Here is a 24505-nt window from a genome sequence, read left to right as displayed (position 1 = left end):
CTGGACATCACTCTTCCAGCTGGGCAGCACTCAATGTCTTTGCCAAGCAGGGGAGGAAGTCAGCAGCCGTGGAAAAAGTTGATGAGCAGTTTTCAGAACACAATTGCTTCTGTTTGAAAAGTTCCACAGAGGGGATGGTGGAAACTTCTGAGTAGTTTTCCTTGTCAAATAGTAGCAGAAGTGAGACCTGAATAGGCACATCCATAGCAAGGGAATGCATGGATGAGACTGGAGGTAGAGCACCTGCTCCCAGTCCTTCCCGGGACCTAAGATGTCACCAGTGCTGCTGTTTCCTTTCATGAGGCAGAAGCCATCAGAGGTAACTGACCACTGTTAATGCTGCTGAAAAAAGGGAGGCCAGTCACAAGGTCCCATCGATTTCCTGTTGCATTGGGATATAAAATAAGACCAGCTCCACCAATTCCACCAATTCTGGGATAGGAAAATAGACTTACTATTGTGTGAAGTGCCAAGAATCTGCTGTAGTGAATTGTTCCCTCCTTGCCCTTGTAATGGCATTGCCTCTAGCCTCGGTCATCTCTGTGAATACCTGTGGATTCATTTATCTGGATGCTGCTTCTCTTCCACTAGGGACTGTGCAGTCAAGAGTCCAGGAATGGGGGCCCTGCTGCCCTTGAGAGAGAAGTTTTATTACAAGAGTCCTTGCAGATCTTTTCCTGTTTTGTTTTATCATTGAATGCTTAGGGATGACCTGTCTCGTTAGATCTCTTCTCAGGCCTCCTCTCAGCTTGTGTTTGCCTTTCTCCCTGTGTTTTATGAGTCAGGGTGGCTCATGGTCTTCCATCGTCGTTCTCCAAAGTTGGTATACCCCTTGGGGACCTTCTGTTTGTCTTTGGCAGACAGGTGAGGGCTTTGCTGTATCGATGTCCTGTTCATCTGCAGGAACTGGTACAAACAGCTCAGGAGAGAACTGCTGCTTAGGTCTTGAGGTGTCTTTTCTCCACTTTTATTCCATTTCTGTGCAGACAGTGCCATTGAGGAATGACTTCCACACTACAAAGAAGCTCCTTCCTGTCTGTTTCAGACAACTTCTGTGGTCTTCTTTGGTGCTTCGTGCGTTTGACGCCTTCCCATTCTTTTCTCAAAGAAGTGATTTCTGATCTCCAGATGTTTAGTCCACAAGTGCCATTCCTTATTCTTGATCTGATTTCTCGCCACTTTCACTCTTCCCTCCTTTGTATTGAGGACATCGATGATGATAATGCATAGGGATTTCCCTTGGAGGGGCTTAGCAGGTTCTCTGGAGAAGAACCGCTCCCTTCTCTACAACAGATGTCAGAGCTCAAGCTGCAGTTTTGTGTGGTGGTCTTTTGTGCAGATCCTTGTTATACAAGCTAAGTGGCCTGTATCTCATGAGTTTCCTCTTGCCTTGGGATGTAAAATGAGACCAGCTCCACCCATTCCTTTATGCATTTTCCCAAAGAGAATCTTTGATCCTTCCTTCTTTTTAGCGATAGCCCATTCCTATCTTCTGGCTTCTTTTAGGGAAAGAATGGTGCTAAGATTGCTAGCAATCAGGACCTCCTGGCATACGTCCACTTGTCAGCCATCGGGGCCTTGATCCTACACTTAAGTTGCCAGGTATGAAGTTAACAGGCCTCTGTGTATCGCCTTTTTGTCGGTCTGCCCCATCCTTGCACAGTCAGAAGGGAGCCAGGGAGGGGTCGAGGCCATTGTGAGTTTTTGTTGACTAGGCCCATGGCCCTCGAGGTCCCCTAGTCCAAGTAACCAAATTAGAGGCCCTTGGGCACCAGTTCCTGACATGTAGCAGGTGCTGGGGGTCAGGGGAGCTTCTGTTCTGAGGGGCTGAGTCACCAGGGAGGCTTTTCCTTAGCTCTGCTGGTCCTCAGGTGGACACAGCTTGGGAGAGGCAGTGCGGTGGTACTCATGGAGCAAGAGCCTTATTGGGGTCACACTTATTCATCCAGGCGACAAGTACCAATTACATGCTTCGCACCCCAGAAGCTATCTGGTCTTCTCTGGGCCTCAGTGACCTGCTTGTAAAATGAGGGTCATTTCTGGCTCTGAATCTGGGGTCCTATGGGTCCTTTCTGAGCTAGCCTTGAAGAAGCCCTAAAGAATAACAAGTGAGAGGAAAGTCAGTTCTCAGCCAGCACTTTTAGAGGGCTCTCTCATCATTTGTGGCATAGTTCCTGGGACACAGAACCGGAATTGCAAGGAGATTCGAAATGGCTTTTAAAGCTGTAAGGCTATGCCCAGCTGTGGTCATCAGATCTCCCCACAATCCCCCCCATAGAAGAAATACCTCTGCTGGAGCCATCATGGTTTTGAGAGCCTCAAAGGGTCAATTTTCAGTACATCTGAAAGAGAGGACTATACTTGAGTGGAAAAAGTAACATGCTAGTAGTGAAAGATGGTGTCACAGACAGCCTCAGGAGCTGCCAACCCACCAGCCTGTTTTCTCAGTTATGTGCAGTCTTACCCAGGAAAATCGGTCACCAAACTGGATTTGAGCACCTTCTCCATCCACAGTATGGAGCTAGTCAGGCTCTGCCAACATGCCTCCCGTGTCTGCCCTGTCATGTGCATGGTCCCTCTGGACTGCTCCTGCTGGTGGGGGGTCAGGCCTCTCTGAAGACTGCAGATCTCCTCCATGAGGCCTGTGATCCACAAGAAGAGATCAGCCTTGCCACAAACAGACAAAACCAAATGAACAAAGGACCACCCTGCAGCTGATTGGTCCCATGCGCCAAAGTAGGTGGCTTCTGGCCTGAAACTGGTGGGGGCCAGTAAGGGAGGGTATCCTCCCTTCCTGGGACCAGGTGGGCGAGAATGACCACAGCGTACACCAGTGAGACTCTAGGCTGCAAAGAGGTTTCATGAAGGGGACATGAATGTAAAAAGTCATGCAGCTTCTGAAGGAAATGAGGCATTGAAGAGTTTTATTTGTTGCGGGATTGGGATGACCTTATTTTTTTAAATTGCATTCATTAGTATTCAGGGTAAAAGCTTCCTAATGTGTTGTCACATCTGTGACTTTCCTGTGACAGGTATGAATTTCAATCCTTTATTTCCATCTAATTTTGGAGATTTTGCACAGAATATTCCTCCACCCAGTGACCAACAACAGCCAGCAGATCAAAATATTCCAGGAAAAACTGAATCCGTGGCATTTCCAAAACCCTTCGAAAGCAGTTCCTCTATTGGAGCCGAAAAGCAAAGGTATTTGATTCATAAAGAACTTTTGTTACATGTACATGCATGTGTGTGTGTGTGTGTGTGTGTGTGTGTGTGTGTGTGTATGTATGCATGTGTACCCTTTGATACATCAGGATATGCTTATAAAGTATAATTGTGAAGGATATTCCCTGGATAGCAGAGAAGGGACACTAGGACCTTGAGTGGCTTAGGCTATTTTATGACCTGCTCTTAGCCACAGGGACTGCCCTGAGGGCCTTTGATAAGCTGGTTGAAGGGGGACCCTTAGACCCACATCAGACCCTAACTGGTCTCCTGGCTTCGGATTCCCCTGGGACACAGCTGGCTGTGACCCATCAGTGTGCCACCCCCCCTTGCTTTTTTATTTCAACTCCATGAGAGCATCCTCCCCTACCCCTGAGTCCCACACAGGCCCAGGGGCTGGGACTGCAGAGTGAAAGGGGTCCGTCCTGTGATGGCATTACAACAGGAGTCCACCCAAGATTTGGCTTGTGGGGATGTTCCTTCTCCAGGGTAGCTGGACAATGCTGGCGCTCAAGAACCAGTATTGTAGGGCAAGGACGAGGACCCTAGTACCCACTTCAGATAGCTCTGCTTGGTTCCCCATTTCTGAGTCCCCAGACAAGGCAGTTCTACCTAACGTTCTAGCCTAGATGTTTGGGGATCCAGGTGTAGGGGCTGTAGGGGGACAGGGTGTGAACCAGGCCAGAGGAGTGAGACATCCTGTTGGACAGAACAAGTCTGTGCCACAGAATGACAAATAAACCCCAACAGTTTTTTTCTGGACTAACCCAGTGAGTCTTCCATCTGTCTTTCATGCACATAGACAGAGAAGTAAGACTGGCCTTCTTTTCATTCATCTTCCTCTCTAGCAGGTCCCCTTTGTCCTCAGCCTTGACCTAGAATCAGCCAGCTGGGGTTGCAGGGTGGTTCTCAGGCTTTGGCCGTTGGTGGGCTGACACATTCTAGGATCTCCTTCCAGCCACCTCTGACTCCAGAGCTGTACCAGGAAGGAGTGACTTTTCTTGGGGCAGACTTAATGTCGAGTTTGGCGTCTGTAGGTAGCAGTGGGCCCTGGTTTCCTTGGGGCTCAGCACAGGCCCAGGATAACTGCCTGGGTGGGGTATGGCTCTGGCTGAGCAGGGCAGCCCTGATGGACCTTGGTCCCTCTCCCCCTTCTCCACCTCCAGCCTGTGTTTTCTGGACATACTTGCACTCCTGTATGTTCTCTACTGCAGTCTCATGCCAAAGAAAGCTTTTGTGCTTTGGGGGCCCAGGCCCAGCCTGGTTTGCAGCTCCATGTAGGCAGCATTCATTCACCTAGGTTATAGTGCAGAATTCTGTGGAGCCATCCTTGTGACTGGCCCCCAGGGAATTCTCTACCCTCTGGGTCCACCTCTTGGTGTGAAATATGAGGACTTGTCTCTGGGAATGGAGAGAGGGGAGAGATCTATCAACATAAAAATTCTTTTGCTTTCCTGTAAGAAATCCAAAGCAGCCTGAAGAGGAGGCTGAGAGCAGTCGGCCAGAGTGGCTGTTTGAGCAGGAGGGCAGTCTGGAAAAGCCGTTCATCCAGACTGGATTTGCAGTGTCTATGCAGAAGACTGCCCATAACAATCACCTGCATCAGCTTGACGCCAGTCGGAGAAGACGCCAGTTTGATGAGGAGTCCTTGGAGAGCTTCAGCAGCATGCCCGACCCTGTGGACCCAACCACTGTCACCAAAACGTTCAAAACTCGAAAGGCATCTGCGCAGGCCAGCCTGGCCTCCAAAGACAAGACCCCTAAGTCAAAGACCAAGAAGAAGGCTTGTGTGCAGCTGAAAGCGAGATCCAAGAGCACTGGTAAGTGCTGGGAACTGGGACCCTGTGTTCATCAGCTATAGACAGAGCAGGAGCAGCGGCCAGCCTAGCCCACACAGTCTGGCCATCCTGGGAGGCACCCGCCCTGAGCACCAAGTTTACCAAGCAGGGAGCTGAGGCTCTGGGAGAGTCATACCTAGGCCTCCACATCGCTCTTGCTAGTGCTCAAGTACTTGGTAGAATGAAATTTTTTTGACAATTCAGTAGATCAGATTTAGTAAGGTGACACTTAAAGCCACTAACATTGCAGTTCACATTCTTCTGTGAAATCTGTAACAGATCAGCTTGGCAAGTCTTGTAACCAGACATGCAAAAGCCATCCCCTGTCCACCGGGGGCTTGCTGTCCCAGGTTCCCCATCTTACGGCCAGACCAGATAACCATTCTGCCTTCTGCAAAATGTGTGTCCTCCTCATCTCTCCTCCTTATGCCTGGGCCCCTCCAGCCCAATCGTGCCTCTTTCTCCTTGATGTTTCTCTCAAAGGAAGGGCAGAGTGAGAGGCTATGGCCTTTCTTGCATCCAGACTTTTAGCACACAGCCTCTGGTCTCTGCCCCCCAGCGCCCGCCACTCTTCTCTGGTCTCTGCCCCCAGCGCCCGCCACTCTTCAGCACCCGCCACTCTTCTCTGGTCTCTGCCCCCAGCGCCCGCCACTCTTCAGCACCCACCACTCTTCTCTGATCTCTGCCCCCAGTGCCCACCACTCTTCTCTGGTCTCTGCCCCCAGCACCCACCACTCTTCAGTGCCCGCCACTCTTCTCTGGTCTCTGCCCCCAGTGCCCACCTCTCTTCTGTCTTCCCCTCTCCCAGGCTTCCTCTCCTTATTAATTTGATGCTCTGCAGCTCCAGTGCTTGACCTGCTGCCGCCCACGTTCTCTTGTTTTTCTGCCAGTGACAGGTATCCCTAGTGCAAAAAGCTAGGGAGGCCAGCAGACTTGGTCCGTTGGGAATTCATGGCCCCCTTCTTCGCAGGGCCTTGGCGCAACCCTTTTCTCTCACCCAGAGCTTGTTGAGTTCCTCCCATCCCCCTGCCAGAGGTGCCCTGGTGCCCAGCTCGGACGCCTTCCCCATTCCTCTGCTGTACTTGGTGTAGAACATTCCATGTTGCTGCTCCCTATGTTTGGGTCTTATTCCCTTGCGAGCTCTGGGAGGTGACAGTGTCTTCTGTAAGTGATTCCATTTGCAAGTGAGCAGCAGTCCTTCATTATTGTTTTAATATTAAATTGATGTCATGCATATTCCCTAGTGCACAGTGCAGTTCTTTGCATGTACAAAATGCTGAATGAATAAGAATAATCTAATTAGCTCTAATTGTATCCATATTTATTAAGCACCAGTTATGCTTAAGACAGTGCTAGATGCTAGGCATGCCAAGAGCATAAATGATGCTAGAGATTATATAATCGAATGGAGACTTTATGTCATGTAAACAAGGCAGAAAGGGACACGCACCCCTCCCCAGAGCCATCATTTTCCAGAAGGTGTGCCTTGAGGGGAGATGGGGATGGTCAGCCTGGGGAAAGAGGTGGCCTGGGTGAAGAGCCAGCAGCGTTGCCTGACTGCACTGGGGCATTGATGGATATCAGTACTATGGAATAACGTTAGAAAGGGAGGTTGGAAGGGCTTTCAGTGCCAGTCAAAGGCCTTTGAGTCTGTAGGCAGAAGGGAAATGAGGCTTTTGAGCAGAGGAGTGACATGCTCAGGTGTAGGCCTTAGGAAGCTGATTTTGACATCTATGGGAAAGAGGGCCTGGGAAGGGAAAGAGACTCGAGGTGTTGAAACCAGGGAAGAGACAGAATAATCCAGATGCAAGGCAGAAAGGCCCTGAAAGGCAGACCCGTGGATCTGTGTTGGGGGAGTAGGAGGATGGTGAACACGACAGCCAGGACCCCAGCTATCCAAGTTGAAGGTCTCAAAGGAACACTGAAAACAACTCTTGTTTTGGCCGGTTTTCTTTAACTATAGTCAGTAAGTAGTTTTCATTCATTTGGTTTGCATTTTATTACTGACAAACTTAGCATCATGGACTAAAACTTCCCCCTAAATGTAAGTCAGGAGTACAGTTAATGTATACATGCTGTCGCTCCATCCTTAGTGGGGTATCTGAGGGGCTCCAAAGAAGCTTAATGAGTCTCCTCTCCACCTTTTTCTGTGACTGTTTCCAAGGATCCTCATGAGATCCCTTTCCCATCCACACCCCTCACCTGTAAGCTCCTGCCAGGCAGACACAGGGAAGATGAGAGCAAATTCCCTGGGTGTCAGTGTTGCTTCCTCACCGTTCATCTGCCTAAGCACTGGGGCCCCAGTTCTCCTCTGCTAAGAAGGTATTGCCTCTCAGAATGACTGTGAACATGAGTTAGGATTTCAGGGAGCTGGTCACCCCGATGACAACACTTGTCCCTTTTTTCACTTAAGGGTATGAAAGTGCCAGTTTGTCTAGTGCGTGTGGGCCTTGCAAGAGTAGGAACAGGCACGCAGCCCAGCCCGAGGAGCCTGCTCCAGCAAAAGTATTCAGCAGAAAGAATCATGAGCAGCTGGAAAAAATTATAAAGTATAGTCGCTCAACAGAGATGTCGTCAGGTAAGGGGGCGGGAAGAGGCACCTGCCGTGCCAGGCTGGCACAGGTGGGTCCAGTGGAGGTCACACCTGTGTTTGTGTGTGCTTGCCCTTGGTTTTCAAAAGCATCTTGTACTTTCTTCTAACTTTATAGCTGGAATCCAGGAAAGAAAGAGCCAGAAAGTCCTGCTTTTCTGGCAGGCAAGAAATCCTCAATAGAATGTGTGGAAATGAACCATGTGCTCAGCAAGCTGAGTTCATCTCTCAGCTCTTTGAGCTAGCTGATCATGAGAAGCTCCATGTAAAGTCCCAGATCTCAGCCTTCCCTCTGGTGCCTTCAGCTGATCCCCAGAGCAGTTCTCCTTTGTTCTGCCCTCCCTGGAAGGTGTTCCCTGAGACCAAGTCTGAAAGGGCTGTGGAGATGCTGCTTTGTATCTGTGTGGTCATAGAGGACTTGAATCATCTAGTTCCAGCCCTTCATTGTGCTGATAAGAAAATCGAGGCCCACAGGGTGAAGTGACCTGTTTGAGGACACACGTGTGTGTAGTAAATCTAGGCTATGAACTGCAAACCTCTGGCTGCAGATTCAGCAATCACAGTGTCCCATAGTCTTCGAATTGAGCAGCCATCCTGCCAAAAAAGCATTCCCCACTATGCTGTGCCCAGTAAACTGTCACCTGTTGTTTGTCCATGACTTCAGGAAGGTGAGCCATGATCATGATTGGATTTAAGTGAGGCGGGGCTGTGCAGAGTCACCAGCCTCACTTTCTCTTCTGGAGCTCTCTGGGGCCAGTGGCAAGATAAAGATCAGGACGACTGGAGATGGCCCAGGATGCAGGGGGAGACCTTGGCCTTTTGAAGCTAAGGTCTCTCCCAGGTCTCAGTCTGACTGAGGCAACAACTCAGTGATTAAAGCTAGGTACAAAATCATGTGAAGAATGACCTCTTTTACCTGGTTAAAAAAACACAGAATCAATCTGGGAGGGGAAGGTTCTCAGGGTTTCTGTCCAAAACAAACAATTGATGAGCCACCTGAACCCAGACAATGACCAAGTGAGGTTTGGGCCAGGACCCATGAGAGCCCAAGGCATGGTCCTTAAAAAAGAAATCTGGCCTGTAAACCTCAAGATGGCTTGCATAGTTTAAGGGATCAAAATTTACATTCCTTTGGTAAGGGTGTGATTCCCTGTATGGACAGTTATCATCTTGGAAGCTTCTAGTGAAGAGGAACTCCTCTTTGGGCAGCCAACAGTTGCCTCTTTTGGATAGTTCTAATGGTTCGGAAGTGGAAATTTGCAACAGAATAAGTCCCTTGCACGTGACGGTCCTCAGATATTGGAAAACAGTTCCCTTTATGGCCACCCAAACCCCAGGTCTTCTCTTCTTCAGGCTGGCATCTCTGGCTCCTTTGCTTTATCCTTGAATACCATGGCCCCAGGGCTCTTCACTTTCCTGGCTGCCCACCTCTAGACCCTCTCTCATTTCCTCCCATCATGGTCTGGCCAAAGAGGCACTCACCTCCTTATTCCTAAGCATCCTGAGACCCCAGTCACTTTTTTGTTGCTGACAGCTGTTGAACTTGCAGCCCCCATCCCCAAGCCCTGAGTCCTGAGCTCCATGTCAAGCAAATACACGCCACCTCCATCTTCCACTTGTGGAAGTCACCTTTTCCTCCATGTTATCCCTACTGAATGTAATCTTGTGAGGTGCAGCACAGAACTGTGGCCTGTCAAGATCTGTTTGGGTCCTGGCTTGCTTTTGATCTGGGCTATTCTGATCCAGGGATGCCTCTCTGCTTTGTGACGTCGCACCTTGGTTGGCTGAGCTGTTACCTTTGCCTTGAACCAGCCTTCTTCCAGCCTGTCTTAACGACATTCTCACCCAGTCCTTGGCTGTCTCTCTGTCTCTTCTCCAAGATGAGTGCAGGACTTTCTTGGCTGCCTTGCTACAGTACAGATTTCAATAGAGATTTCCCCTACTGAGCAGTTTAGTGACCTGTCAAAAAAGAAAATGAAGTAGGGTCTGGTACGTGCAATTGTTAACGAAGCCCCGCTGACTGGGTGACCGCTGCTTTCTCTTCTGAACTTACACTAACCAAACTCTCAAGTGATGTATTTGAAAATACTCTCAAGACCCCAAGCCGAACACATTAGCCAGGCTGGGTTCGTTCTCAGAGGCGGACAACGTCCTGGGCTTGGAGTCAGGAAGACCAGAGTTCAGGTTTGATTGCTGATATTCACTGGCTCTGGGACCCCAGGCAAGTCAGTTCACCTTTCTGAGCCTCAGTTTCCTCAAATGCGAAATGGGAAGCATCATAGTACATCCCTGCTAGGGTCATTAGAAGGATCAAACAAGGTCCTGTTTGTGAAGTGCTTAGCAAATCTGAAAGCGCTTTAGAAAGCTGGTTAATTCTATTAGTTGTCACTGGAGGAGATGAAAGGAAGAATGTACAGTCAGAGTTGGAAGGGATCTTAAAGACCGGCTAACTTAGACTGCACCTGAACACACATCCTACTAACAGGGCTTTACTTGGAGCCCTTTGAAGACAGGGAGCTCACCCCACACAGCCCCTTCTCCTTCAGGGCAGTTCAGGCTTCAGTCGGCCCCTCGGTTCGGCCTCCTGGGACAGCAAAACAGATGTCATCCTTTCGGGTGATGGCACCTCAGATACTTGAAGATGGTTCTCCTGTCTCCTCCACAAGGCTCCTTTTTTCCCGGCTAACCATTCTCTGTTGTTTCATCTGGTTGTCTCCTGGATATCCTCTAGCCTGGCAGTACCCTTTGTAAAATGTGGCTTCAGGATAGCCCAGGACTGCTCACCTCCCAAGGCAAGGACACTTCTTGTACCTCAAGCCAAAAATCAGACTCACAGGTTAGCTTAGCCGCCCTGGCACACCGTGGGCTCATGCTGAGCCCCGAGGTCTTCTTCATATGAATTGCTTTCTAGCCATTCCTTCAGCCTCTTGTATTTCTGACATCAAGAATTTGAACCGAGGTTTCACACTTTACATTCATCTGTATTAGATTTAGACTGCCTCCCTCCAAAGAGAACGTAAACTCCTTGTAGGCAGTTATTCTTTGATATTGTCTTTGGGACTCAGCACCCAGCACATAACAGGTGCTTAGTGATGGATGAATGGGAGTGGGAGAAGTTGTTGGTCTGAAACTTTTTTCTGCCAGGCTGCTTTCTGGTTTCCTTTCATTGCTTCTCAGACTCAGCATCTTCACAGGATTTTGTTTTCTTAGATTTATTGAATGCTGGGCTAATCTGTCCTAGTCCTCCTAGGTCTTGATATTCTAGTCTGTTCTCCTGATATACTCTTATTTTTTTTTATTTGGATCAACTTGTTTTGATGCATGTTGTATCACACGATTTGGTTTTAGCTCTGGTAATGGTAGGTCTCCCTAATGCTGGGCTCCCTTCATTCCTGCCTTTTTCATCCCTTCCATTTTCCTCCTCAAGATTCTAGATGTTCTTGTTTTCTTCCAGATGAATTTTTAAATGTATTTGTTTAGTTCTACAAAGTAGCCTTTGGCAATTTGGAATAGCACGTGATTAGCATGGGTGGGAATGAATGAATGAAACCTTGACTGAGCGCTTGTGGTTGGTGTGCTGGCACGGCCCACAGAAGAGCAACGAATGTCTAGCTCGTGGGCTTTCTGTAGCTCTATAGACAGTGTCTTACAGTGAAGCCCTGAGCTTGTCATGGCAGAGTAACTCCAAAATGTTTTCTGGGTTTTGCAGTGATTTGGAATACAGTGTTTGTCTAGAAATGCTGCTCATTTTGGTGAGGGGGAGCGTTATTTTATATCCTGCTACTTCACTGAAGTTATTCCTTCTTTTTATTAGTTTCTTCCCTGATTCTCTGGGGTTTTCTAAGTAAACCATCAGGTTATCTGCAGTCAGGATTTTGTCTTTCCTTTGCCACTGTTTGTACCTTGAGCTTCTCTCCACTTTTATTTCTGTAGCTAGCATTTTTAATATTGTGTCAAATAAGAGTGGGGAGACTGCACCCCTGCACTTCTTGGCAAAAGCGTTCAAGTTGTCCACTCAGCAGGCATTTCTTAAGTGCCTACTAAGTGCTGAGCCCCAAAGTTAGAAAGAGAAGCCACAGGCCCTTCTCTCCAAAAAGAGAAGGCCAGCTTACATAGCGCTAGTTCCTACCGTTGATGGTTACCTTGGATCACCCCCATGATCCCTGACAACAGCAGCTCAGCTCAGCATCACCTGCTCGCTCTTTTCTTGCCTGCAGCTTGCTTTACCTGTTCCTGGTGACTAGGACTCGTGCAGGTCAGCCAGCAGCTCTTTTTTCATGTCCTTGTCTCCAGCTGCTTTGGTCTTGTCCTTTCCAGAGGAGAAGAGTTGCTTCCAAATTTGTCAGCCTCTCCTGTCTTAGATTCTTCTCTTCCCCTCCTCAGGGGAGGAAAGTCCCTTTTCCAGAGCAGGTTAGCCCCTTCTTTGTACCTTCTGGCCTTGGAGAGTTGCTTCAGGCCTCCAGTGTGGTATATGTGACTTGCTTAGGGTCACATAGCCATGCCTGGGTCAGAGGCAAGATCCTCCTCTCTTTAAATTGTCTCATCTCTGCTTTCCTGACACTCAGGAAATGTTAAGTCCCTGTGTGTGAGCCCATGTCTAGCTTTCCAGTGCTAGCACAGAGCAGTCCCTTTCTCCCAAGGTCGCCATCAGTTCCACCCCAGAGAATCGAGTCCAGAATGCAGGGAGAGGCTCCTCATTTGTTCCTCTGCCTTTGGAAGGGTGAAATTATTGGTAGTCAAGAAGTGATGCGCTATTGTACCCCATACAACTGTCTTGCTAGAGGAGGCCTCCATCACTAGGAGAGCTCCTTGCAGGCCAGGCTGATAATAATACTTCCCAAACTCCTTATCTATTTCCTTTTTTGGTCTCAGTGGTCCATAATATAGTCCTCTTACCACCAACCTCCATCCCTCCATTAAACTGTTTTAAATATGTTTTTATTGGTATTTTTTGTTTCTTACATCACCATAGTATTCCACTTATCCCTTCGCTTCCCCATCTCAGAGAGCCCTCCCATAGGACAAGTAGTGGGTTTTAGAGAGCATTAAAAAAAAAAAGTCAACTCAACTGATCAGTTCTTGAAGAAGTCCGAAACCATGTCAGTATGTGGCACCTGTGGGCCTTCCCACCTCCACAAAAGGTCAGGCTCGTCAATTACATTGTATTTATTGGGGCTCCCTGCCTAGAGGGTTATAAACTTGTGAGTATGGCCCACATTTGATGTATGAAGTAGAGAACTGACATGAAGTACAAGGTGGCTGGAACATCATTGATCTGTGGACGTGGGGATGCCGTGAGCTTCCCAGGCATCCCTGGGGCATGTGTCCATCAGGGAAGCCAATGCAGGCTTATGCTGAGTTGGGTGAGGCATGGAACTCAGGACTAAGGAGTGGGGTGGGCCTCCTGTCCTCTGCAGAACCGTCCACACCCCGACACGGAGGACTGTGTTCAGTACAGAGTGACATTGGTGAAAAGCCTCAAGATCACCCCCTGTGGAGCGTGGCTAAATCAGGGGGGCTTAACGGGAAGAAAAGGAGCGTTGTGAGTACATGAAAGCCATCTTCAAGGGTTGGAAGAGTTTTCCAGCCTAAGTGCGAGTAGTTGGTTCTGCTTGGCTAGAGTCAAGACTAAAGGGGGTGGTGTGTAAAAAGTTCAGACTCTTCCAAACCATTAGAACTGTCTGGAGTGGGAGTGAGCTCCCCAAGACAAGTGGTGGCTTCCCTCTCCTGAGAAGGCTTCAGGCAGAGCCTGGTAACTCTCTCCTGTGCAGCAGGGGCTTAAACCAGTGACCCTCAGGAGTCCTTTCCAGTTCCCAGATTCCATGGTTCTCCTCTTTGAATGGACCTGGGCCTGAAGTATCCTTCCATTTTCAGGAATCTAGCAGGACGTGATGGCCAGGGACCTCCAGGGGCAGTTGGGGCAAGTCTTGCCTCTTTGAGGCCAACCAAAGCAGAGGGTTTCAAGTGAACAGGGATAATAGGCTAGTCTTCCTTTGGCCTAGGAAAGAGGATGATGCCTCATGCGCTCACCCCAATACGGGAGGTAGAGTTACACTTATTGGTGCTTGGTTAGAATGGGGCGATTGCCTTTACATGGTGACCATTTAAAATGAATAAAACTCTATAAAATCATTCTCCCTTGGTCTCAAAAATGACTGTAAAGAGAGTTTGGATTTTTTTCAATTCCCGTGATTCATAGATAAACCCTGTGTTTACTGCTCATCCACATTTTGTGTTCATCGTTGTATCTACCTTCCCCCTTTCCCTACAGCACATGCTAGGAGAATACTTCAGCAGTCTAACAGAAATGCATGCGGTGAAGTACCAGGTAATGCACCAACTTTTGAAGAAAAATCTGTTTTAAATTCTCATCTCAGACACAGTGCTATAAATTCACTTTCTGTTTTGTACCATTTAATGGATCTGTGGGATAATATTTGACTAAAAAATTTCTTTAACAAAAATAACTCAACAGTGTTTCAGGAATCTGATAGTTTTCTAATTTCATTTACTATTCATTTGTCAACTTTTACTTGGTAGAAGGACAGTGTATAAGTGTACACACGTGCATGTGCTTACACGTGTGCATTGTGCATGCATGCAGGGGTGTGAGTTTCAGCTTGACATTTTGAGCAGGTAGTATTGGGCCTTTTGAGGTATTTAGCTTGTACTTAGGAAATGCTGAAAGCACCATTTTCCAGAAACTAGAATTTCAAGTTATTCCTAATTCCTTGTATGTGCTTTGCTGCTGTTCCTAGGCTTTGCTGCACTTTGAATTAGTAACGTCTTCCATGGAAGTTCCAAATGATGCATACTTTCAGAGAGGTTTCTGGAGTGTCGTTCTGGTATTTAAACGAGAGACTTGCTCTCTTCTAATACCTTGTAGTTCTCTAGCAATAATCAGCAAGGAAAAAGCAGGAGGATTGTTTTCAGGATTTAAGAGAGTAGGGAAGGACAAACAAACAGAGCCTGTGGAAGCTGGACACTTGGAAGGAAAGAGCATCTGCAGCCCTCAGAAGGTGCAGCAGGCTGCATCCCTCACCCTAAGTGATCTGCAGAGTTCTATGTCTAAGAGGTCTGAGCTACATGGGCCCTAACACACACACGCACACACCCTACACCCTTCTCACCCCCAACTGGACATGCACATTAGTATAAAAAGTAATTACTTAATGAGATAAAAAAGTAAAGATGTCACAAATAGATAAGAAGATATGAGCCATTAATTTTTTGTTTTGTGTGAGTGTGTGTGTATGTGTGTGTGTGCGTATAGAGAAACAGAGAATGTACAATATAGAACCTTAACATTTTGCTTACTGAATTTTCCAAAGTGTATATTTCAGAGGAGCTCATTGTGGGACCTTGATCAAGTCACTTATTTCCCACCAATATAAAAAGAGCTGGTCCAGCTCAAAATTTCTGCGATTCTAGGCATGACCTTGTTTCGTGCCCAGGAAGAGCTGGTGTGTAGGTAGTTCCATCACCATTACAAAAATAAATGCTTTCTGTTGGGATGATCTCTCTGGGCAGACCTGCAGAAAACCAGCATATTTGCATGTGGCCTCTTTGATCTCATTGATGTACTGAGTAAAGTTTCCATTGGATTTTGTAAGAAAATACAGAAAGCTGTGTGGAAGAGTGAGTTTGTGAGGCTGCATTGCAGGTTTGAAGCACCGTGTTGAAGAAGACACACTCTAGACGTTCATTTGTGCTTTCAGCGCTCTCTTTATCCTGAACACTTCCCACCCTCGCTCCCATAACCTCGCTGTGCTGTGAAGGACGTGAAAGCCAATGCTGTCACTGGTCACTAGTGAGAAACGTCAAACAGTTCGTCCATTTTGATTGTCTGATCTTTTCTGTCTTCCAGAAACTGGAAGTGATTTTTCTATGTTTGAAGCTTTGAAAGATACTATTTATTCTGAAGTAGCAACGTTGATTTCTCAAAACGAATCCCGTCCTCATTTTCTCATTGAGCTTTTCCATGAACTCCAGCTACTTAACACAGACTATTTGAGACAGAGGGCACTGTATGCGCTGCAGGTAAAGAAGGGCCTCTGACTGCACTTGGCCTGGGCCCTTATTTCTCCCTGTGTCTGCCCCAAGGCATCCCTGTGGACCAGGGCTCTTCTCTTTCTTTTCTCTGTACTCTGTGGCCCCTTTACTGCTTCTGTAGACTTTGTGTAGTGTATACTTTGGGTAGCGTGCTGTAGCTGACCATCGTGGCCCTTAGCGTAAATTCTCTTCTGAAAAGGGAACTTCATACCTGATAATGTCTCGATTGTCTCCGTTTTAAAAGGGCTAGTACATTTTTAAATGTGACCTACCGAAACATTATTTATTATTGTTAGAATTGTTTATTAATAATAGCTTTTTAATTATTATATAAGAAATTAACTGCCTTATTTCTTTGTCTAGGACATAGTCAACAAGCATGTTTCTGAGACTAATGAAAAAGGAGGTGAAAATGCCAAATCAGTGAATTCTGCCACTTGGATAGCCTCGAACTCAGAACTTACTCCCAGTGAAAGCCTTGCCACTACCGATGATGTAAGCTATTAATGTTGAATAAGATGTAGGTGTGTTTTCATTCTGTAGCAAATTGGCACCTACCGATTTTACTTCTTTTTGTGAGTACGCTCAAATGCATGTTGTTTTATGTTGACTGTGGAAGTAAGTCCATTTCCCCTTTTAGGCTCAGTTTGGGGTTCCTTGTTGATTTGCAGTCATTCACTTGTCAGCAGTTAAGAACTGAATTTCCTTTTGGAGGTTATGTCCATTGACTCGATAGAGTTAGTGCTACAGATGTGCACAAGTGGCATCCCCCAACCAGAATGAGCCTACATGGACTGGCCCTTGAGCAGTTTTTCAGAGCTGGGGGCTGTTGTCAAAAGCACTAGTCTAAACCCCTTGTGTTACCTGAGCAGGGCAGTCACCGGGCTGGCTTGCCAGTGAATTCTTACTGCTAGCCAGACCAGTGATCTTGAGCCAGCACCACGCTGTACACATCAGTGTGGAAGCAGGAAAAGTCAACCAGAAGCATAGGGAAAAGCCCAAAAGCCATCTCACACAGACTTTTCTCCAGTGGTATGCCCAAGGTGGGTCATGTGGAGTATTTAGAAGCGAGCCATCAGCAAGTGTGATAAAACATAGCAGCCTCTAGGGATAGAAAGGTGCCTGCCCTTGGGTCATTTCTGTCCTAATGGGGAGACCACACGTGTCTCCATGGGAATACAGAAAAGGGATCATATAGAAGGGGATGCCTGAGAGGCAGGGGTGGAAAAGTTTGGAGACAGGAGCTGGGTCCTTGTGGCAGGGACAACAAGGAGGCCAGTGGGACTAACTTCTTTTTCCAAACAATCATTATTTCCAAGATTTCAACTAAAAGCTTTGGTTGAACATTGTCATTCACACAGTATATATCTACTCTCCTTTCCTTCTCTCCCCTCATCCTCCTGGCAGACTCAGTTTGCTTATACACAGATCTGTTGATATCCCATCCATGGCTCTCTTGTCCACTGAGTTAAAACGAATTTCCTTTGTTGGTATTTGGGGTCTGTTGCCAGCTGTGCTTTCCTTCCATCTTTATCCTTTTCTACTCTCTGTGGATTCCTCATTCTGGCCAGTTTGGGCAGCTGCCTGCCCCAGAACACTTACTATACTCCTGTGTCCCACACTTTCATCCCTGCTTTTTTCCTTATCCCTGTTAAATTTTTAAATGCCATGTTCTCCAGGAAGCCTGCCCTGGTTCCCCTCCCCTTCCTACCAAGGGAATATATTGGGGATTATCTTATTCCCCCACCTCTGCTTTATTTCACCTTACAAATTCAACCAGAGCTCATCATTGAGACCATTCATTCAGCCTCCAGAGAAGTCTCCTTTCTCTGGGCTCTTCTACGTACTGCCTACCCTGCATACTTAGAAACTGTCTTAAATAGCCTCCTCACACAACCTAGGGAAAGAATCCAGGGATACCCAAGAAACCCCTGCCCAGGCCTACAGAGTCTGACAACATAACTCACATTGTCAGGGAAACATGTCTGTGTGAGTTTCTCCTTGCCTGGCACTAAGATGCCATGCTTCCTTCTTCTAACTCCTACAGCGCCAAGCTTGGCCCAAGTTCTTGGTTTAGTCTAGAAGTTCCTTTGCAGGTCGGGAACGCCTCCATTGCTCTATGGCTGCCAGTGAGCATTTCTAGATTTCCCAGCCTGGGCTCAGCAATGCCAAACCAGCTCTGCCTCCCTCCTTGGGCCATGACATTCCCTGCAAAGGGTTCCTTGGTTCCATCTCTCCAGGCAAACAAGTCTGTGTCTGTCTGGCCTCTCTTAAAAGCTAAGTCCAAAGGCATTGTTTCAAGTTAGGGACTTTGACAGCTTCTGAGGGAAAAGGAGTTCTTTCCTAACTTCTCCCAGATTTTACTTCGTCTAGGAGATGTCATCTCTCACTACTCTGCTGTCTACCCTGTGCAAGCAGGAACTGTGTACTCTGGATCTCCCTCAGGGCTTAGCACAATACTCTACGCACAGCTTTGTAATAAATGCTTATTCAACTGAATGTCTAGTATTTACTCTTGTAAACTAGTTTGTCATGTCATTTTTTATAACACCTAACCATGCAACCTGATAATAAGACATAAATGGTAAAGAGGAACCTCAGTGCGCATAATTAGTAGACTTGAATCAGGGAGACCAGTGAGGAGGAGACGAGGGTGATCATCCAGGGGAGAATCGCAAGAGGCTGGAACCAAGTTAAGCCAAGCTTTGGGAAAGGCAGAAGAGAGATGAGCTTGAGAGAATCCATTAGACTTGGCAATTAATTGGATATAGTAGATGTGTGGAGAGTGACTCTGAGATTGCAAATGTGGATGCCTAGGATAGAAATAATGAGGGAACAGAGGAGGGGAAATAGAATGAGGTGCTAATGCTAAGGAGTTCTGGTTTGGAGTAGCTACTTAGAGCTACCCCATAGGCAGTAGGACTGTGAGAGTGATGTTTAAGGGAGAGACCTGGGAGTCATCTGCAAAAGAGGATATGTGCACACCAAAGAATGGGATGCAGCTGAGGCCTCAGAGGAGTGAGAAGAAAGATGGCCACTAGGAGGTCAGCAGCGTCCTTTGTCACAAAACAATCAGGAAAGGGGGTATGGAAAAGATCATGAGGCTTGGCAAATAAGGGAGAACTGATTGTTGGAAGGGGCAGTCCCAGCTGAGAGATGATCCTGTAAGCCAGCTTGCTTCTAAGAATTGAAGAAGGAGTGGGAGATGAGAAAGTGAGAACAAGTGTAAGTAGCCTTTTTTTCCCATGGAAGTTTGACTGTGAAAGGAAGGTGAGTTTAGGGATGCTGTCTTGGCAAGATCAAAAGAAGGGCTTTTTTTAAGGGGAGAAGCCATGCAAGGATAGCACCTTAAGACCATTGCAGGTTCTATGATGGCACGTGTTGCAGAAGATGAAGCGACTGAGGAAATAATGAGAATTGTAGCCAGATTTTCCACACAAAAGCACCACAGACGTTTGAGACTCGGTGCCTTCTGACAAAGGGGAGAACTAGAGAAGATACAGTTCAGAACCCATCCAATCTATTGCTGACAAGACCAACATTTTCATCGTGCCCCCCATTTCCTGGTAATGTTTAATAACTGTAAAGCCATCAACAGGAGGGAGCCCCAGACCAACATTTGATCTCCTTGTCCAGCTTGGAAACCATTTTGGAGAGTAGGATGGCAGAGGACAAGCCCAGTACCATCACCTCAGAAAGCAGTGAAAGGTGGTAGAAGTAAAAACAGACTCTCTGAAGGCTTGGCACAAGACCTATATGAGTCAAAGCATTCATGCCAAGAGAAGAGCCCTCCACGCTGGCAGCACACGCATGAGCAGTGGGACACACTGGACACTGATCCTCTAAACAATTTGTGTTCATCATCAGTGACAGAACCCCCACATTTGCACCCCAAAATCTTAGTCTGAGCTATGCAAAGAGCAACTGGAAGTAAAGTAGATACTCTTTGGTTGGGGAATAAATGTGGGTTGTGGGATATTAGCAGGAACAGGACAGGGAGGCATGGGAAGGTTCATAGAATCTGATACGGCAGCTGGGTAGAGCAGTGGGTAAAATCCCAGACATGGAGTCGAGAAGATTCGAGTTCAAATCCTGCCTCAGATACTTGTTACCATCTATAGGACCCTTAGCAGGTCGTTTGTTCTCTCTGTGCCTCATGTGCCTTCCATGTAGAATGAGAGGATTGAACTTCCTCACTCCTAAGGCCCCTTCCAGCACTGATACCAGCTTAACTGCAGAACCAAGAAAACCTTGTATACCCAGTGCCCTCAGACCCCAGAGAGGAGGGAGAAGATGTGCTGTTTCTCTCATGCAAAGATGGGTGGGGACCTTGGGTGGAATGTAGACTGTACAGAATGTTACTTTGAAATAAATACCTTGTCTGGTTTTACATGTAGCTGACTCGGTGGGTTGGTTAGTTTAGCTAAGTTGGTGTTACAAGGAGTGACTGAGTGAAGGGAGGTTTGGAAATGAAGGGGTTAATTTATAGAGCGAGCTGGGAAAGAGTACCGTTTCCTGGACCCTTTGGGCAGTCTGGTGAAACCTGTGAAACCCTCCTCTGAGTAAGGGATTTGGTTTTTATTTGTGTTTTAAACTCACAATTGAAGGAAATACCAAGCTTCAGTTAGAGGCTGGTGGAAGTCCGTGTTCTACTGCCCATGTTCACCATCTGCTACCATGAATCCCAGTGTAAACACCCATTTTATGGGATTTCTTAGGGAAGAGGAAGATTCCAAAAGTCTGGAAGAAAACCTCACTGTTAGTATGCAAAACAGGCACTCATGAGAATATTAAAAACAACATTCCCCCATGCTTACTTCCTAGTGTTTACAGAGTCTGCCTAAAAACAGCCCCAGTTAAAAGCTGGGTGGGCAGAGGTCTGCAGTGATCTTCCTCCTTTTGTGGAACCACAGTTTCTCAAAGGTGCGGTAAATACAAGGTCCCACTCAGTAATAATTTGGATTCCAAAAACAACAAACCAACTTTGACTCAGGAATGCAGTTTTACAGTCGTTCCCTAGGGGCAGTGACTGGCCAGAAACAACAGACTCTGGTATGGAGGCGGTATTCACAGGACCTAGTAGCTGCAGCCCCCTCATTTAGCTTTGCTGAAATGCAGTACCTTCCATTGCAAAGACAAGGAGAGTAGCCATAAGGATTTGCCTTCAACAGAGGTCTCACATGCCATCTGTTAAAACCATCAAAGGTCCTTTAATAAAGACAATCTCCAGGAGAACTCTCTTCAGTGACCTTGATCATCAACATTAAGTAAGGCTCACCAAAGGCACTTGTGCGCTCTCCAAGTGGAAGGAGGACTGCCAGTCGGTGGCAAGGTCCTCTAAACATTCCCAACTGTGGCCACCGTTGTGCTGAGCTTGTTAAGCCCGAGGACACAAGAGAGCCTTCAGAGGAGACCAATCAGCCAAGGAAGAAGCATTTGTTAAGTGCCTGCTGTGTGCCAGGTACCAGGCAAGGCAGCACATCCTGTGCTTAGAAGGAGCATCCTTTCCAAGGTGGGAGACAGCAAGGAAGTGTCAGCACCAGCAGTAGGAACAAGCCCAGATAATTACATCACACTTGAGTGTGGGAGGGTACAATCCTTGAGGGAGAAACAGGCATAGATAGCAGAAGATGGTGCTTGTTCTACACCCTCAAGGAAATGCCAGACTCCATGAGGTAAGAAGTGCATGCATTCAAGGCCTGTCCAGGGGGCGGCTAGTGCAAAAACATGGAGAGGAGATCGAGTGTCCAACTTGTGGAGGAGCAAGGAAGAGGCAGTTTGACTGGATCTCTTAGTGCAGGGAGACCAATGGCCATCACATGGTCTCCAAAAGTATGCCATTGGTAAGGTGGCCCTGAAGCCTGGGGGAGAGGCTCAGCCAGGGGAGCTAATAAGTGACTGAGAGAGATCATAGAGAGATCTGTGGTATCCTTTTTAAAAATCACCGTAGCCATCCATCAAAGAAAAGCTAAGTACCTAGAGTTCAACCTCAGATGTAGCTGTAGACCTGTCCACTGAGGAAGTGCATCTGTCCGTGTCCCTGGGATAAACCCTGACAGACCAGTGGACCCCAGAGACCAAAAAAAGGAAGAGAACGTTCTGGACAACACTTGGAGAAGTTACGCTGGGTGATTTGGGGCCCCCTGTGAAATGGAGAAGCAAGTGAGCTGCCAAGAATTCTCAGTGATGCCCGATGTACAAGGAGTGCCTACCTCATTGAACTCACAGACCCAGGCTGAGTGTTCTTTTTTTGGGGGGGGCCCAGGCCTGTGAATTCATCAGCTTGAGTAACTCCAGACAGGATATTCTGGGACTTCATGAGATCAGCACAGAGCAGGGGCAGAAAGCCACCCAGCAACTTGCCCGCGGAGCTGTATAGCGAGGGCTAACAAGGGTTAAAGCAGATCCTGCACCCCAGTGTTGTTGACTTCAAGCCCAGCTGTGTCCACAACAGTAACACTAATTAGTGTTATTCCTAAGATTACCTTTCCGTGTTGAAGGGCAGCTGTCCTAGGTGACGAGCTCCCCAGCAGCTTGACCACCATATTGAACAGAGAAAAATACTAGGAGCTTAGAACATGAGTCTTGGGGCAGAGAAATGGGACGCATCGTTGTCTAGGAGGAGAATTGATCTAGTCGTCCCGTTTGATCAGCTCTCATCATCTGTCATTTTACCTACCCCCTTGCCTCACCTTTCTTTTTTTTTTATTTTTTTTTTATTTTTTTAATGTTTAACAATCACTGCCATACAATTGCGATTTTATCCCTCCCCACCCACCCCCCACTACCTCCCTCCCTCCCCACGACTGCATACAATTCTGTATAGATTCTACATATACTTTCCTATTGAGTATATTTTCACTATAGTCATGCTATGTAGTCAGACTAAGATAAATGAAAGAAATCGTATAACAAATCAGAACATGATACACAAACAGATACACACACACAAACATGATCTGCTACATTATGTGAGTGACTTCCATATTTCTCTCTCTGAGTGTGGAAGGCATTTTGCCTTGAGGTCCACCATTGGGATTTTTTTTTTTTCAGAAGTTCTTGTGTTACTACAAAAATCTAAGTCTACCAGAAAAAACTCTCACACACTGTGGTTGTTGCTGTGCATAAAGTTCTCCTGGTTCTGCTCCTTTCACTCAGCATCAGGTCATATAAGTCCTTCCAGGCCTCTCTGAAGTCTTCTTGTTCATCATTTCTTATGGCACAATAGTACTCCATTACATTCATATACCATAATTTATTCAGCCATTCCCCAATTGATGGACATCCCCTTGACTTCCAGTTTTTGGCAACTACATAGATTGCCTCACCTTTCTTAAACCCTTGCTGCAGTGCCCAGTGCCTCCATCCCACAGTACTTTGTTGGCATTTTAATCTGCTTCGGCAGCACTCTGGAGGATGGGGGAGGGGGTGGCAGGTGCTTGATGCCTGTCTGAGGAGTGTTGTTAACTTGTGTTGTTACTGTTTGGCTGTTTTCAGTCATGTCTGACTCTTCCTGACCCCACTTAGGGAGCAGTTTACCATTTCCTTCTCTAGCTCATTTGACAGATGAGGAAACTGAGGCAAACAAGGTTAAATGACCTCTGCAGGATCACACAGAAGTGTCTGAGGCTAGTTTAAAACTCCTGTCTTGCTGACTTCACGCCCAGCCCTCTGTACAGCTGCAAGAAGCTGTAGCCTGCATGGTGACCACACCCTGGTAAGCCATCTTGGCAGAGGGGCTAAACCAGGTGAAGGTTAACTGATGGAACTCAGACTTGTCTGTGAGTTAGGGGGTATCTATCCCAAACATGTGAAGACTTCCTGCAGTGGAGTGTGTGGATAGGCACAGTTCATTCTGCAGCTATGAAGGTGGCCCAGGATTTGATCAGACTCAGAAGATGCTAAGGTCATCCCCTGCACCCTGGATCGTCACTGCTCATCCTGACTTGACCATGCCCCGTGACTTACCCCCTTGACTTCTGTTCCTCCTCAGAGGAGGTAACATGGAGAGGGCTCTTCAGATCTGGGATAGCGGTAGCAGTGATACTGCCAGCCCTAGAACCCCAGCCCTGGATTCCTCCCTCCCTTCTTCCTTCATGCCTATTCATTCTCACTCCTCTCTGTCTCCTGAAACGTCCCAAGGCACTCCCATCCTTACCAAGCCTTCCCTAGACCTTCCCCTCCCCTCGGCTGGTCCTTGGCCTTTATGCCTCCTCCACTCAGCCATCTGTGGGCTGGCTTCTAGCCTCTGTCCATTGTAAACTGCACCTCCCAAATCACCCATGACTTCCTTCTTAACAGTAGATTTCATTTTCACATTTCTGAGATCTCCCCCTGTATCTAAATGGTGGCTGCAGGGCTCCCTTTCCTCTTTTCTCCTCCTTGACCCTGGCTCCATTTCACACCCTCCACCCCTCCTGAAGATTCTCCTTTTTCTCAGTTATCATGACGTTGCTCTGAGTTTGGCTGCCAGCTCATCTGTTCCACACTCTCCTGCGGATGTTTCCCAAGGCTGTCCCCAGCCTTTTGCTCCCTCTGTCCTCTCTGTCAGTCCCCAAGATGTTTGCTCCTCCATCCTCCCAGCGATTGTCCTGGACTCCTGTCAATAGCCAGTCATCATTCCTCCAGCCACTCTGAGGCCCTCCTCAGCTGCCACCCAGGGAACCATGACAGCCTCCCCTTGGCCTCCCTGCCTCAGCTTCTGCCAAAGGAACTTTGCTTAAGAACTGATTGGTGTGGCCCAACCACAGATGCAGCCAACACCAGGGCTTTCTGTTTCCTCTGGGGTCTGAATGCGTGC

At 47.4% G+C, this 24505-nt stretch overlaps 1 protein-coding gene across 26 annotated transcripts in view; it reads left to right on the top strand.

Moving 5' to 3' along the window:
• Positions 1 to 24505, top strand: part of PCM1 (pericentriolar material 1) — a 79621-nt gene that overhangs the window by 41249 nt on the left and 13867 nt on the right. For 19 of the 26 annotated variants that reach the window (XM_072625631.1, XM_072625628.1, XM_072625618.1 and 16 more), the window contains 6 exons: positions 3033 to 3204; positions 4687 to 5045; positions 7477 to 7641; positions 13925 to 13981; positions 15521 to 15693; positions 16069 to 16200. In XM_072625631.1, coding sequence (XP_072481732.1) covers positions 3033 to 3204; positions 4687 to 5045; positions 7477 to 7641; positions 13925 to 13981; positions 15521 to 15693; positions 16069 to 16200 — 1058 coding nt within the window. The remainder of the gene's footprint in view (positions 1 to 3032; positions 3205 to 4686; positions 5046 to 7476; positions 7642 to 13924; positions 13982 to 15520; positions 15694 to 16068; positions 16201 to 24505) is intronic. The other 7 variants (XM_072625638.1, XM_072625623.1, XM_072625621.1 and 4 more) reach the window with 2 other exon arrangements.

Source organism: Notamacropus eugenii, chromosome 7 (assembly GCF_028372415.1).
Source record: "Notamacropus eugenii isolate mMacEug1 chromosome 7, mMacEug1.pri_v2, whole genome shotgun sequence".
In the NCBI taxonomy this organism is placed as follows: Eukaryota; Metazoa; Chordata; class Mammalia; order Diprotodontia; family Macropodidae; genus Notamacropus; species Notamacropus eugenii.
Note: the sequence above shows the minus strand (reverse complement) of the source record. Positions and strands in the feature narration are given on the sequence as shown.